The following is a 16911-nucleotide window of genomic DNA, read 5'->3' as shown; positions in this document are numbered from 1 at the left end:
TTCCACAACTTCTTCTTTAAGAGTGCGTGTGCTCAGATCCCTGAAAAATGCTCCAATGCCTTTTATATTCAAAAAAAATTAAACACATTGTTAGTCATATATTATTTTGTAAATTATTGTGATATAATACACTACGTACCTGCAAGTGCTTCATGTACGTTTGTTGGAAGTAGCTCCGCAAATGCAAAGGGCAGTAGTCGTTGCATAAATACATGACAATCATGACTCTTCATCCCGGAGAACTTTTGACCCTTTTCAACACATCTAGAGAGATTCGAAACATACCCATCGGGGAACTTCACTTCTGATGCCACCCAGTTGAACAACACCGACTTTTTTTCTGAAGATAATCTGAATATCGGAACGGGAACTTGTCCATTGCTTTTAATATGTAACTCGCTTCTTGAGCAAATATCCGGCAAGTCCAACCTCGATTTTATGTTGTCTTTTGTCTTCCCTGGGACATTCAATATTGTATTCATGATGTTCTCAAAGAAATTCTTCTCTATATGCATCACATCGAGGTTGTGGCGCAGAAGAAGATCCTTCCAATATGGCAACTCCCAAAATATACTCTTCTTGTGCCAGTTGTGATGAACACCGTAAGAATCTGGCATATTACGAGGGACATGCCAATTACCACCCCAACGAACTGTTTCGTTAGCTCCGTAGTAGTCGATTTGCGCTTCAATTTGTTCTCCAGTTAGATATGGAGGAGGAGTGTCTCTCACAACCCTTTTGTGCCTAAACAAATTCTTGTTTCTTCGGTAAGGATGGCCAATGGGAAGAAATCGACGGTGACAATCAAACCAACTTGTCTTCCTACCATTCTTCAGTTGAAACGCATCTGTCGTTCCATTACAATATGGACAAGCTAATCTCCCATGTGTAGTCCATCCAGACAACATCCCATAGGCAGGGAAATCACTTATGGTCCACAAAAGCATCGCTCGCATCGTAAAATTCGTCTTCGTTGAACAGTCATACGTCCTCACCCCTGTTGACCACAAATCCTTCAACTCTTTTATCAGTGGTTGTAGGAAAACATCCAGGGACCTTTTTGGATGGTTCGGACCAGGTATTAATATGGTCAAGAATAGCAACTCCCGTTGCATGCACATCTCCGGTGGCAGGTTGTATGGAGTAAGAAAGACTGGCCACAATGAATATTGTCTCCCTGACATTCCGAACGGACTAAATCCATCTGTGCATAATCCGAGATACACATTCCGGATATTGCTAGCGAAATCTGGATGTACTTTGTTGAAATGTTTCCAGGCTCTTGCATCTGATGGATGAGTCATCTCACCATCCGTCTGAGTATGCTCGGCATGCCATCTCATCTTTCCAGCAGTCTGCTCTGATTGATACAATCTTTTCAATCTGTCTGTAATTGGTAGGTACCACATCCTTTGGTACGGTACCCTATTACGTCCCCGTCCTTGCGGCTTGAATCGTGGCTTCTTGCAGAATCGACATTCTTCTAGCTTCTCATCATCTCCCCAATAGATCATGCAGTTGTCGATGCAAACATCTATCATCTCCGAAGGCAACCCAAGACTATAAACCAGTTTCTGAATCTCATAATAAGAATCAGCAGACACATTGTCTTCCGGCAAATACTCTTTAAACAAGTCCGCCCATTCGTTCATGCAACTTTCAGGTAGATTGTGATCAGTTTTAATATTCATCATTCTAGCAGCTAACGACAATTTAGAGAGACCTTCTCTACAACCACTGTAAAGTGGTTGATTCGCCGCGCTTAACATTTCGTAAAACTTTTTTGCATCTATATTAGGTTCTTCATCTCCATCATGAGCTACGAATGCATCAGCTACCATATCATGAACCCTATCATAATCTACCATCTCCTCCTGCTGGTAACTATGTTCATTATGCAAATGATGATCAACCGGTTCTTTTTCCTGAAAATTGCTATTACTACTACTAGCTTCATTCTGATCATAATTAAAACCTTCTCCATGTTGAAACCAGATATAGTAATTTGCCGTGAAACCTCTATTTATTAAATGCTTCCAAACATTTTCACGGTTTGCCAGTTTCGAATTGTTGCATTTCCGACAAGGACAGAACATCTTACCACTTTCTTGGGCGAGCGGTGTTGAATCTGCTTGATGCATAAATGTCTCCAGACCCGCAAGGTATTCTTTCGTCACTCTCCCGTTAGCATCTCTATGCATATACATCCACTTCCGCAACTCGTAAATATTCCCGGAGCCAGCCATTTTTTTTTCTTTCACGTTTTTTGTTGTTGGTGTGTTTAAAATGATGTTTAAACATCCATATTTATAGGAAAATTCGAATCTGGTAGTTGTAATTTTGCTATGAATTTACGACGAAAATTAATTAGGTGGGCAAAAAAAACGTGTAACACCTATAAAGTTGGTGGATTCAAAAATTTCCTCGCTAAATACACGTAAACTATTCCCTCGTAAATACCACGCAAAGTTTACGTCGCTAAATACACGTAAACTATTCCCTCGTAAATACCACGCAAAGTTTACGTCGTATTTACGAGGAAATAGTTTTTCCTCGTAAAATACTCGTAAAGTTACATCCACTTTACGACGAAATATTTTTGTCGTTACGTTACGAGGAAATAACGATGACTTTAGTTTTTCACGTAAATTCGTCGTAAACTCGACGCAAATTTACGAGGATTGTTTTTCCTCGTTAATTTTCGTCGTTAACCATGTGTTTTCTTGTAGTGAATGCCTCAGTACACAATATAAACAAATAAAGGGATAAAGGGTCTCCTTGTCTTAATCCTCGCTGTGGGATAATGAGACCCCGTGGTTGGCCATTCAGTAAAACTCGATATTGAACCGATGATATACATTCCATCATTAACTTAATCCAGTGAAGATCAAAGCCCATCTTTTCTAGTAAAGCCTGAATAAAGTCTCATTCTACTCGGTCATACACTTTACTCATATCCGTTTTAATTGCCATATACTTTCCTTGACATGCCTTGTTAGCTCGTAACCCATGAAACATCTCCTGGGCTATAAGAATAATATCAGTTATCAAACGCCCAGCCACAAAAGTCGATTGGGTTTCTGAAACGAGGGACAGATGACACAATTTCAATCGCTGACACAAAACCTTCGATATAATTTTATACCCGACATTGCATAGGCAAATTGGCCGCAGCTCTGTCATCCTCGTTGGCCTCTCCGTTTTTGGAATCATACAGATATTTGTAATATTTAACCTTGGATCCATTTCTCCGGAAACCAAAAAATTGTTTACCATTTCTACTAAATCCTTCTTAATAATATGCCAAGAATGTTGAAAAAAGAGAGCTGTCATGCCGTCCGACCCTGGTGCTTTTTCTGGATGCATCATAAATAAAGCCTCTTTAACCTGATTCCCAGTCGGTAGCAATTGTTGATTCATCTGAGGAGTGATCCCCATTGTTACCTCCGCGAGAAAACTTTCGAAATCTGAAGGTGAAGTGGTACTGAACAAATCCTGAAAATAGTCTACAGCCACTTTTTCCACCATATTATCCTCTGTAATCCAATTCCCCACAGAATCGTGCAATCCAACGATCCTATTGCGAGCTCTTCTTTGCTTAGTTAAGGCATGATAAAATTTTGTATTAAGATCCCCAGAAGAATACCACATATTTCTACTTTTCTGATGCCAATACTCTTCTTCATCCTTATATGCCTCTTGTAATTTCCTAGACACTTCCACTATATCCTCTTGCGATCTTGAATTATCTGATTGTACTTCTTCGAGAGTTTTCTGTAATTGATCATTAATTTTTTCCTTTCCGTAAGGTGGATTATTTTTCCGCCATTTTGCAATTTCATGCCGACAATTGCTAATTTTTGCCACTATATCATCTTCTTTTTCGACACTATTAGACCAGCCCACTGAAATGGACTCCATTAGGCCCTCTTGTCCAACCCATCTCTTATCAAAACGAAATTGCCCCTTCCTCCGGGGAACTTTGTCCTCCAGAAACGCCACCACTGGCCTATGATCAGACGCCACCATCCCTAGATATTCTGTATAAGAGCATGGAAATAGAGTATGCCATTCCTCGTTTGCTAAGGCACGGTCCAAACAACAAAGTTAAATAATGTTTTATTTTTGTAATAAAATGTTATTATTAAATTTTTCAATTATTTTTAAAATTTTATTTTATTTGCGGATCAAATCGGATATTCTTTAAAATTCTAAAACATTTCAGATATTCGAGTCACCGAATATCTAGGTGGCTAAAGATCGAATCGACACGAATGCTTTCAAATACCCAGATATTCGATCTGTGCCCACCCCTATTTACGGATACAATTTTATTTTCTTTATATGAAAAATGACTAATGTCAAGGCTTTTTTATTTTAAATTAATTTTAATTTTTTCTTTCATGTATTATTTTGAACAAAAATATCATTTAATATTAGTTAACAATATCTTTATATATTTGTCAACTATTTTTATAGAATTTTTACATACACATACATTTGCACCTTGATGTGAGCACCTTGTAACTAAGTATTCACCACAACTGAAGTATCTAATTTTTTTGAAAGTTGAAATATTTTTTCTTAATGCTTATGATTTGTCTTAATAATTTTCTTTTCTTTTTCTTAAACTATTATCTGTTTAGAAACTATAATATAAAATTATTGGTTCGACCTGACGACTATCTACAATTCATAACATGAAAACAAACAAATAATATTAATTTTTGATATTTACCAAAAAAACAAAAGAATCAAACATTTTAACCGATTAACTAAAATGAATATTAATTTAAAATAATACTTATATTTTAGAAGATTAAAAGCAAAAAAAAAAGCTTAAAACCGAACCAATATCCAGATTAAACATATTAAATATTTTTTTATTAAAAATAACGAAACTAATAATTACATTCCGCGCAAGGCGCGGGTTATTACCTGGTACATAAATATTTTGCATTGAAACTTAAAAGCGGCCGAGAGACAATATCGATATTACAACTTAAGCTCATTATAGTGGTTGAGATACACAAAGAGCCCAATTGGTTGAGCCTACTTTATAAGATGCAATGTTGCCTAAGAGCTAGGGCTGGGAAAATAAACCGAACCTGTAAACTTGAACCGAACCCGTCATAAATACCGAATGGATCTTGTTATATGGTATTTCGGGTTATGAGTATTATCCGAACCGAACCCGAACCTAAATGGATACCCGATAGAACCCGAAACATTCAAAATTCCCAAAAAGAACTTGTATCAAACATGATCTCAATTCCTAATATGTATTCAAAATATATTGAACATCTAAAATAATTATCTATTATATGAAGATTGATGGTTGAAGGTGGCGGTTGAGTGTTGAAATTTTTAAATTTTGGTTTTGTTTTCATTAAATAATGTTTTTCATTTCATGAGAACTTGATTTTCGTTTTATGTTTTTATTTATTTAGTTTTCTTTCGATCAATAACTATATTTACCTTTCAATTGATTTTGAATGATCACATTTGATGTTCTTTTTTTTTTTGAACTGATTTTATTTATGTTTTGGTTACAAAATAGGTACAAATCAAGTATTTTAAAACCAAAGAACCGATTTTACTTATTTTGTTGTTGCAAAGTAGATATAAATCAGGTACATTTAAACCGAAGAACCGATTGAGATCCGAATCCAAAAGTACATCGGGTTGTACCGGTTTTTTTAAGATTTACTAACCCCCGTACCCGATAGAACCCGAACCGGTCCCGAACCGAATTTTCATATAACCCGAATGGGACTGATTTTGATAAACCCGGAAAACCGAAACCCGATTGGACTAAACCCAAACCCGATTGGGATCCCGAATGTCCAAGCCTACTAAGAGCATATGATTAATGGGGGGGGGGGGGGGGGTTTAGGGTATTCTTAGCGGAATATATTAAGAACCGGTTCGTAGCTTTTTTAATTAAAAGTTAAGAGACGGTTTTTTATATTCTGCTAAAAATCCCACTCTAAAAAAAACTCACACCCTAAGAAATTCTCATTAATCATGCTCTATGCCTATAACCAAAAGATTTTAAAATGGGTGATTAGACTTGAAAGAGAGAGAGCATAGAAAAGAAGGGGTTAAGGGGTCTGAGATTCTCTGAAGTGGGTACAGTAAGCAAGAAGTGGCGAATTCACCTTCCCATCACCTTAAAACCCTTAATGTCTTCTCAGCTCCGCAACACTCCCCCATGGGACATGGCTATTGCACACACTCTTCTAATTTTACTATTTTTATCTTAACCACGTTTAAATTTATAAATATAGTTATGTATAGATAACAAAACAATCATCTATACTGTGCTAGGGCATCTCCAATCATGATATCAAATTTAATGTCGAAACTACGTTAAATTTAGTGTTTTAGTGTCATATTTTTTTATCTCCAACATAACAACATATTTTACACCAAAATAATATTATATATTATTTAAACTAACTAATGATAATAATTGAATTATATTATTAAATGAAATATTATAAAATATATATTGTAAATATTTGGTGTGATGAAAATTTATATACCAAATTTAGTGGAATGGTATCACATTTGATGTTCGTTAGGGATGAAATTATTTCAAATTTGATGTTAGCCTTAAGGGTGTTCGATTCCACCTGAATATATAAGCATCCAGTGAAGTTATGTTTCTCGTAATATAATTTTCGTTTGTGAACTTAGAGCATCATTAGCAGTCAATTTTTTATATAAATTTATCAGCTATATAATGTTATTATAGTTAGATTATGAAATTAGATTTTAAAATAAATAGAACCGGTTGTAATATGACACATGATTTAATAGCTCTCACAATTTTGTTTGAAAGTATGCAAAAAGCAGTTCTTTCTTTCTTTTCCATTTCTTTGACTTATAATCCTTCTTCCCTTTGCTTCATAGTTGAATATGTTTCACTTCAATGCATGCACGCTTATTAAAGTTGTTTTTTAAAAAAAAAAATCTAATAACTACACATTATATATAATAGTAAATTTTAACTTAATTATTTTGGTCAATGAAATATTAAATTAATACATGTATATCTGTAACAGCTAATAATTACTACTAGTTGACAACATATTCAACTAAAACAACCAAGTCATGTAATTTATATTTACTTACCCGTATTCATTTAATGTGAAAAGAAAAAAAACTCTAAAGGGAAGCTAATTAACGGCACGTTTGCCCAATAAAAGTTGTCTTGACTTCCCTTCATTCGATGCCTTAAGGATTAACTCGGAGTTCTTAGAGTGGGGTTCTTAGCGGAAGTTAAGAAACAATTTCTTAACTTCCGCTAAGAACCCCATCTTAAGAACCCCGGATTAATCATGCTCTAACAAGACAGTTTCTTTTCTCATTATTTTCTTCTTTAACAAAAAGTCAGACTCTCAAACTATGGCCAGCGAATCAAGAACCAGATGGGTTCTCCCTTACAAGACCAAGAACTTGAAAGACGATTACGTTCTTGGTCGTGTGCTCGGACAAGGACAGTTTGGAATCACTTTCCTCTGTACTTATAACGAGACGGGTCAAAAGCTTGCTTGCAAATCTATACCCAAAAGGAAGCTTCTTTGTCAGGAAGACTGCGATGACGTTTTGAGGGAGATCCAGATAATGCGTCACTTGTCTGAATACCCCAATGTTGTCCGGATACAAAGCACGTACGAAGATGCCAACGACGTGCACCTTGTGATGGAGCTTTGCGAAGGTGGTGAGTTGTTTGATAGAATCGAGAAGAAAGGTCATTATAGTGAGAGAGAAGCAGCTAAGCTCATCAAGACCATTGTTGCGGTCGTGGAGGCTTGTCACTCTCTTGGTGTTATGCATAGAGATCTTAAGCCTGAGAACTTTTTGTTCTCTTTTTCTTCTGAAGATGCTTCGCTTAAATCAACCGATTTCGGCCTCTCTGTTTTCTGCGAACCAGGTCTCATTTTGATTCTTTCCACCTTTGACTTTTGCATATTCTTCTTCTTCTCTGGTTTGAGGGCCGGGCCTCTTGGCGTATAATAACAAACATTTGAATAGGGTCTCCACTTTGTGGCACTCCCAGTCTTTTTTTTGTGTTGTTATATATAACATGCATAAATGTTAATATATGGTAAATGTAAAACTAATAAATGAATAAAATAATTATAAAAATAGAAACGAATATTAGTTTAGTTTTATACAATTATGGGTGTTAAAATAAATAGACTATATCTTAATTGTAATTAAGCTTATAATTTAAACAAAAAAAGTTTATAATTTAAATTTTCTTTTAAACTTTTTTTTACAATAATAGCTATATTATTTTAAATTAGTCACCATTTCAGAAATATAAATCATTGGTAGATAATCAACATGGTATATATATAAAATTCTTTTAAATATAGTATACATTTAGATTAAATATTTTAAAAATAAATATTACAATAATTAAAAAATTAAAAAAATATTATTTTAATTCGATCCTAAAATCTCATGACTGGTTTTGCTTGGTTGGTCCATGAGATACTGTTTCATTGAACCCTTGTTTGTGTGTGTTACGGGCACACAAATCTTGGTTTCTGTCAGGTGCAACGTTTACACAGCTTGTTGGAAGTGCATACTATGTGGCACCTGAGGTTTTACATAGGCATTACGGCCGTGAATGTGATGTATGGAGTGCTGGAGTTATCCTCTACATTCTATTATCTGGTTTTGCTCCTTTTGATGCTGGTTAGATTCTCCAGTGCCTCTCTTTCTTTTTCTTTGCATTTCACTTTCCCATCTCATGTGTCCTATTTTGTATCCAGGAACTCAATATGGGATCTTCAGAAAGATTTTACAGGGTAAGCTGGACTTTGAGACCAGTCCTTGGCCTAGCATTTCCGAGAATGCCAAGGATCTTATAAAGAAAATGCTTGAGAGCAATCCAAAGAAAAGGCTAACTGCTCATCAAGTCTTGTGTAAGCAGCTCTCACCTTTTTGAGAGCTTAGACCGTGATGTATATATTCTTGCTATGTGTGTGATTCATGTTTTTGTTAGTTTGTCAGGTCACCTGTTGTAACAATTGTGAGAAATAACAGATGCGGAAACAGATGAATAAAAACGATGTAACAACGACACAGAGATTTAACGTGGTTCACCAACTTGGCTACGTCCACAAGCAAAGAGAGATCTTATTATTGGAGGCGATATTGAGTTTACAAAGTGCAAGTTCATGGTTACTTCGAATACAAGATATATATAGTAAATCTCGCATCTAAAACCCTAGACTAAACGGACTCATGGTCTTAAGCCCACGATCAGATGTAACATCCATAATAACTTGATGCAACGCTCTTGATGCAACCGAGTCGGGTATGATGTACGTGATGTAACATCCATCGCCTAGATGTAATATCCAGATTCAAGGCATATCAACAATTCTCCACCTTGACTTGAATCCTCTCAATAACAGATGTACCAGATGCACCTTCAAGTGCCAGATGTACCAGATGCGTTTCTCTGCGCCAGATGTACCAGATGCGCCATCACCGCCAGATGTACAAGATGCACTTTCAAGTGCCAGATGCGCCATTAACACCAAATGTACCAGATGTGTTCTTCAACGCCAAATGTACCATCGCTCTCTTTGCCTCAGATGTCCCTTCGGGCCAGATGTGTTGCTCTGACGAACCAGACGCCCTTTAATGGCCAAATGCTCAACTAGAGCCAGACGTTCGTCATCAGCCGGATATCCCAACGGATTAGATGTCCCAACGGACCAGATGTCCCAACGGACCAGGCGTCCCAACGGACCAGACGTCCCAACGGACCAGATGTCCCAACGGACAAGACGCCCCAACGGGCCGGATGTCCCAACGGACCAGACGTCCCAACGGACCAGATATCCTTGCGAACCAAATGTCCTTGCATACCAGATGCTCCAACGGGCCAGATGTCCTTGCGAACCAGATGTCCATGCGGACCAGATGCCCCAACAAGTCGTTCGCCCCAACGGGCCAGATATCCTTGCGGACCAGATGCCCCGACGGGCATGATGCTCCAACGGGCCAGATGCCCCAACGGGCTAAACCATATACATGGTGAGATGAACATTTGCAGTGCACAGATTACTGATAGGTTCATCTGAAGACATCACCAACCTTGTCAACACCTCATTAATGTAGGCCTTCTGTGACAAGAACAACTCCTTCTCCCTATCTCTGAAGATCTCTATCCCTAAAATCTTCATTGCTGCACCCAAATCCTTCATCTCAACTTCAAAACCCAGAAGCTCCAGCTTCTCGATGTCACACTTCTCTTCAGCTAACAACATATCATCCACGTAGAGTACCAAACAGATGAACGTCGCATCCTTCAACTTACTCATGCAGACACACCAATCATAAGGACTTTTGATGTGGCCCAACTTGATTATATAGCTGTCGAATCTCTTGTACCATCCTCTGAGAGACTGCTTAAATCCACAAAGTGACTTCTGAAGCGTACACACATAGTCATCCTTTTTAGGAACTCGACAACCATCTGGCTGAGTCATGTATATCTCCTCTAGCTCTCCATGAAGATACACTGTCTTCACATCAAATTTCTCAAGCTCCAAGTCCTGACGTGCTACCAGCGCTAGCAACACTCTGATGGAAGTATGTTTGACCACTGGTGAAAATATCTCATTGTAGTCTACGCCCTCTCTCTGACTAAAACCTCTTACAACAACCCGAGATTTATACTTAACTCCTTCTGTCGGCGATGCTCCATCCTTAATCTTGTAGATCCACTTGCATGTAACAACTTTTCTCCCTGGTGGTAATGAAACCAAATCCCATGTATGATTCTTCTCATGAGACTCCACTTCGTCTCCCATTGCTGCATGCCATTTCTCATACTCGGGACAAGAAACAGCTTCCATGTAAGTGGATGGTTCATACGTATCCACTTCCTCTGCAACCTGAAGTGCATAACCCACCATATTATCAAAACGATATCTCTCTGGTGGCCTGACATCAACCCTTCTTGGTCGATCCTTCGCGATGCTACGCTTCATAGCATCAGGCGGTTGAGTCTCCGTAGACTCCAACTGAACTTCTTCTACACGCTCCTCTTGATTTTCTGTGTGTTCCTGCACATTGATCACGTCATGATCATCTTGCAGCTCCACCTGTTTATCAGTGCTACCTTTCTCTGCTTCAGAACTAGACCATGAGCTTCTAACCATAGATGCTTCATCGAAAACAACATTCCTGCTTAGAATCACTCGGTTTTCTGATGGAGACCAGACCCTATATCCCTTGACTCCATCGCCGTAGCCCATAAAAAATCTCTTCCTTGCTCTCGGCTCTAGTTTACCTCCACTTACATGATAGTAAACAGTGCAACCGAACACTCTTAGAAGTGAATAATCAGCATATCTACCTGACCACACTTCAGAAGGTATCCTGCACTCGATGCCTGCGTGGGGACCGAGATTTATCAAGTAACAAGCCGTGTTGACTGCTTCAGCCCAAAACCGCTTCTCCAGACCAGCATTCGAGAGCATGCACCTTGCTCTCTCTAGCAATGTCTGGTTCATTCCTTCTGCTACACCATTCTGTTGTGGTGTTTCTCTGACTGTAAGATGACTTGCAATCCCTGCATCCTTACAAAACTGATTGAACTCTGCTGAGCAGAATTCCAGACCGTTATCAGTACGAAGTCGCTTCACCTTCTTCTCTGTTTGATTCTCCACCAATATTTTCCACTCCTTGAAGCTACTGAATGCTTCACTTTTGTGCTTCATAAAAATTATCCAAGTCTTCCTCGAATAATCATCAATCATAGACACAAAATATCTGTGACCTTTCAGTGACTCTACTCTGGATGGACCCCAACCGTCTGAATGGATGTAATCGAGTGTGCCTTTTGTTCTATGAATTGCCTTGCGAAAGCTCTTTCGATGCAGCTTCCCAAATACGCAGTGCTCACAGAACTCTAGACTCTTGGTCTTGTGACCACAGAGAAGACCTTGCTTCGACAGAAGTTGCATCCCACGTTCACCCATATGTCCAAGCCTCATATGCCACAACTTAGTTATATCTTCCTCTGAGATCTCTGGTGATGCAAGATTTGCTGAACCTGTAATGGTAGTACCCTTCAGCAAATATAGAGTACCGTTCATGAAACCCTTCAGAATCACATCAGAACCCTTGCATACATTCAGAACTCTATCACCACCCGAATATTTGAACCCTCTACTGTCCAGAAGATTCATGGATATCAAATTCTTCGTCATTGATGGAACATGCCTAACCTCGTTCAATGTGCAGAATCTACCATCATGTGTCCTGAGCTTGATTGAGCCAATCCCAGCAATCTTGCAGACAAAATCATTTGCCATCTTAATCTTGCCGTCAAGTACCTCTGTGTACTTCGAAAACCACTCTCTCTTCGGTGTCATATGGTAGGATGCTCCTGTATCCATAACCCACACATCAGAAGAGTGTGTGTGTCCGTGCACAACAAGAGCGATGTCACTATCAGACTTGGCTTCATCCTCAGCTACTGCAGCAGATCCAGGCTGTTGCTCCTTCTTCTTCTTGGGACAGTCTGACTTCTAATGTCCCTTCTCTTTGCAATAGTTGCAAGTATCAGTTGGCTTAGGACCTCTTGGAAACGATTTTCTGTCTTTCGACTTCCTTTTGTTCCCATGTCCCTTCACACCACTGACAAACAATCCCGAAGCTTGATTGTCTGTCCCTGAGCTGGATGCCTTATGGCGTAATTCCCGACTGTGAAGTGCCGACCTAACTTCTTCCAGTCTCACTGTATCTTTGCCAACAATGAACGATTGCACGAAGTTCTCGAAAGAGTTCGGCAAAGATACCAACAGGATTAGAGCAGCGTCTTCATCCTCCACCTTAACATCGATGTTACGCAGCTCCAGTAATATCGAATTTAACTTGTCAAGATGGTCGCGAAGCTCAATACCTTCTTGCATACGCAAGGCAAAGAGGCGTTGCTTCATAAGTAGCTTGTTCGTTAGAGATTTTGTCATGTACAAGCTCTCCAACTTCTGCCACAAACTAGCAGCAGTTTTCTCATCCGACACTTCGATGATGATATCGTCTGCTAGACACAACAAAATTGTTGAGAACGCCTTCTCTTCTAGAGTCTCCAAATCAGCTGCTTCAGATTTCTTCTCTGACAATGGTCCCCAGATGCCTTGTTGCTTCAACAACGCCTGCATCTTAATCTGCCAAAGACTGAAGCTATTTCTCCCATCAAACTTGTCGATCTTTGCTCTTATTCCAGACATCTTCTCACTAGATCACAACCCGAAGCTCTGATACCAGTTTGTTGTAACAATTGTGAGAGAAACAGATGCGGAAACAGATGAATAAAAATGATGTAGCAACGACACAAAGATTTAACGTGGTTCACCAACTTGGCTACGTCCACGGGGAAAGAGAGATCTTATTATTGGAGGCGATATTGAGTTTACAGAGTGCAAGTTCAGGGTTACTTCAAATACAAGATATATATAGTAAATCTCGCATCTAAAACCCTAGACTAAACGGACTCATAGGCTTAAGCCCACGATCAGATGTAACATCCATAATAACTTGATGCAACGCTCTTGATGCAACCGAGTCGGGTATGATGTACGTGATGTAACATCCATCGTCTAGATGTAACATCCAGATTCAAGGCATATCAACATCACCCTTGGATTGTGGACGATACTGTTGCTCCATATAAACCACTGGACTTTGCAGTAGTGTCTCGCCTGAAAAGGTTCTCTGCAATGAACAAACTTAAGAAGATGGCTTTACGTGTAGTTGCAGAGAGACTATCTGAGGAAGAAATCAGTGGGCTCAAAGAACTATTCAAGATGATAGACACAGACAACAGTGGGACCATCACGTTTGAAGAGTTGAAAGATAGTATCAGAAGTGTTGGCTCAGAGCTTGTGGAATCAGAGATCCAAGAACTCTTGCAAGCAGTACCTAGCAACTCTCTTCTCATATATTAACTTTCACTAAGTAAAATCCAGTATCATCTTATGATTGTGTGTGTGTGTATCAGGCTGATGTTGATGAAAGTGGAACAATTGACTATGGAGAGTTTTTGGCTGCAACAATCCACTTGAACAAGCCGGAGAGAGAGGATAATCTAGTGGCTGCATTCTCTTTCTTTGACAAAAATGCTAGTGGTTGCATCACTATTGATGAACTCCAACAGGCTTGGAATCAGTTTGGTATAAAAGATTCACATCTTGATGAAATGATCAAAGACATTGATCAAGACAATGTAAGTAGTTAAGTACCTAAGTTACAAAAAGACCTTTTGACTGTTTCCTTATGAAGGAGCTAAGATGAAATGTGAATGGTGTTTGCTTCTCGTAGGATGGACAGATAGACTATGGAGAGTTTGTGGCAATGATGAGGAAAGGCAATGACAATGTTGGAATCAGCAGGAGAACAATGAGGAACACTCTCAACTTTGAGAATCCTCTTCCTCAAGAGTCAAATGAATGACTAAACTTTTTATTTTACTGAAATTTTCTTGATAGAACTTCATGTTTCTGTTTTATTCCAATTCTGACTAGTGTAATTGGAATTAAGCTCTTACCAATTATCAAACTTTGATCTTACCATGGGATGAAAAAAACTGAAATAACTGCAAGAAATAGGAATCACAGAGTACAATGCAGCCTTATCAAATTGCTAGGAGAAACACATAAAAAGTTGATTTAACAGAATGATGCAGAAGAGGGACAAAGCTAGCTAGAAGACAACAGTGTCAAGCATGGTGCCCAGTGAGGGACAAAGCTCTCTAGCAGTTACTTAACAAAATTATTGCAAGGTATTTTATGACATGACCATGACCACTTAGACTTTCTCTTATGTTAGAATCAGATTTTCATCATGAAAAAAGTTTCTTCTGACACTTTCACCATAATTTATACTTCTAACACTTAATTTTGCTCATCTATCTACTAATAATAGCAATCTCAATTAATTCAAAAGGTTGTGAATTCCACTTATGTTGAAAGGTTGTGTCTTTTCAACAATTAAAAGTTATATCTTTTTATTTAAAAATAACTATTTATATTGAAAGAATGTGACCATTTATATTGAAAAGTTGTGACTCTTCATATAAGTATTATTACAAAAAGACACAACCTTTTTAATTCAAAAGATGTGACTCTTCAAACAAATTTTTAAAAATCTATAAATAGTCCAATGTCCACGCTTTCTCAAAGCATAATTTTCACTAATCAAATAAAATGGTGAAGAAAAAAATAATTAATAATAGCAAACCCGAACAATGTTGAAAAGTTATGTGTTTTATAAGAATTTTATTTCCTGTTAAAAGTTGTGTCTTTTTATTATATATTAAGATATGTCATTTCATTATTTATTTCAAGAGTTATGTATTAGTTAGTATTTAAATTAAAAGGATGTAATTATTTAAATGAAAAGTTGTGACTATTCATATATGTATTATTTCAAAATAACTACCTTTAAATTGAAAAGATGTGACAATTTAAATTGAAAAGTTGTGATTATTTATATAAGTATCATTTCAAAATAACCACATTTAAACTGAAAAAAATGTGACTATTCATCTATATGAAAGTTGCATCTCTTAATTTTTTATATGAAAAGTTGTATTTATTAGTATTGAGATAAAAAATTATGTCTTTTCGTTTTTATTTTGCTCATATCTATTTATTAATATTTCATAAATATTTGCAATTGAATTATTTCTAAAAATCAGTGTATATTGATTAATATGAAAATTTGAATCTCTTAAGTTTTATACATAAAAGTTGTATCTCTTAAATGTTTTACATGAAAAACCCAAACAATGTTGAAACGTTGTGTATTTTTATAGAAATTTTATTTCTTGTTAAAGTTGTGTATTTTCGTTATTTGTTTCAAGAGTTGTGCATTAGTTAGAATTTAATTTTAAAATATGTAATTACTTAAATGAAAAGTTGTGACTATTCATATTTCTATCATTTTAAATTAATTACATTTAAATTTGAAAAGATGTGACTATTTAAATTGAAAGATGTGACTATTCATATATATGGATAAAGTAAAAGCAAAAAAGACATGAATTTTCATTTCAATACAAATAAAAATAAATTTTCATAAAAAAACTTAAGAGACACAATTTTCATATTAACAACGATTAAAAAAAGATAAATATTTACGTGGTGTCATCAACGAAGAGGTACAAATGTGTTGTGATTTAAGATATATGAACACATCATAATCTAAGAGGTATGAACGTGTTGTGATCCAAGAGGTACAAACATATCATGATCCAAGGAGTATAAACGTTTTGTAACTGAAAGGATGTGAATGTATTTTTACCGAAAATATACAAAACGGACGTGACCGAAAGGCTGCCAATGATCATAAACGAAAAAGTGTGAATGGATCTTGACCGAAAAGATGTGAAATTAATCTTGACTGAAAGGGTGGGAACGGATCTTGACCGTGATCAAAAGGGTGCAAATGGGTTATGACCAAAATGGTGCAAATGATTGTGACCGAAAGATTGTGAATGGATCGTGATCGAAAAATTGCAAACAGGTCGTGACCAAATGGTGCAAATGGTCGTGATCGAAAGGTTGCGAATGGGTTGTGACCGAAAAAGTGTAAACGGGTCATGACAAAAAAAGAGTGTGAACGGATCGTAACCGAAAGGATGTGGACGATTTGTTACCGAAAGAGTGTGAATGGGTCTTGGCTGAAAGGGTGCGAACGAGTCGTAACCAAAGGTGTGTCACTGTCAATGGATCATGACCAAAGAGGTAAGAATGGATCGTTACTGAAAATGTGTAAACGAAACATCACCGAGAGAATGCTAAAGGTCAACCATGATGTTGGTGATATAAGAGTAAAAAATTTTCTGGCCAACATAAAAAGTCTATT

At 37.3% G+C, this 16911-nt stretch overlaps 3 protein-coding genes across 3 annotated transcripts; all 3 read left to right on the top strand.

Moving 5' to 3' along the window:
- Positions 1-7129: 7129 nt before the first annotated feature.
- Positions 7130-9092, top strand: LOC125592369 (calcium-dependent protein kinase 12-like). The gene has a single exon (XM_048767402.1). The coding sequence runs from the start codon at positions 7414-7416 to the stop codon at positions 8023-8025; it is 612 nt and encodes a 203-aa protein (XP_048623359.1). The 5' UTR covers positions 7130-7413; the 3' UTR covers positions 8026-9092.
- LOC125592731 (calcium-dependent protein kinase 12-like) lies at positions 8479-9673 on the top strand. The gene is made up of 4 exons (XM_048768114.1): positions 8479-8485; positions 8572-8715; positions 8793-8945; positions 9441-9673. The coding sequence occupies exons 1-4, from the start codon at positions 8479-8481 to the stop codon at positions 9671-9673; spliced, it is 537 nt and encodes a 178-aa protein (XP_048624071.1).
- Positions 9674-13781: 4108 nt separating this feature from the next.
- LOC106408871 (calcium-dependent protein kinase 12) lies at positions 13782-14496 on the top strand. The gene is made up of 3 exons (XM_048768113.1): positions 13782-13961; positions 14045-14269; positions 14365-14496. Exons 1-3 carry the CDS (start codon positions 13782-13784, stop codon positions 14494-14496), a joined length of 537 nt encoding a protein of 178 aa, XP_048624070.1.
- Positions 14497-16911: the final 2415 nt, after the last annotated feature.

This window comes from Brassica napus, chromosome C9 (assembly GCF_020379485.1).
Source record: "Brassica napus cultivar Da-Ae chromosome C9, Da-Ae, whole genome shotgun sequence".
Lineage (NCBI taxonomy): Eukaryota > Viridiplantae > Streptophyta > Magnoliopsida > Brassicales > Brassicaceae > Brassica > Brassica napus.
Note: the sequence above shows the minus strand (reverse complement) of the source record. Positions and strands in the feature narration are given on the sequence as shown.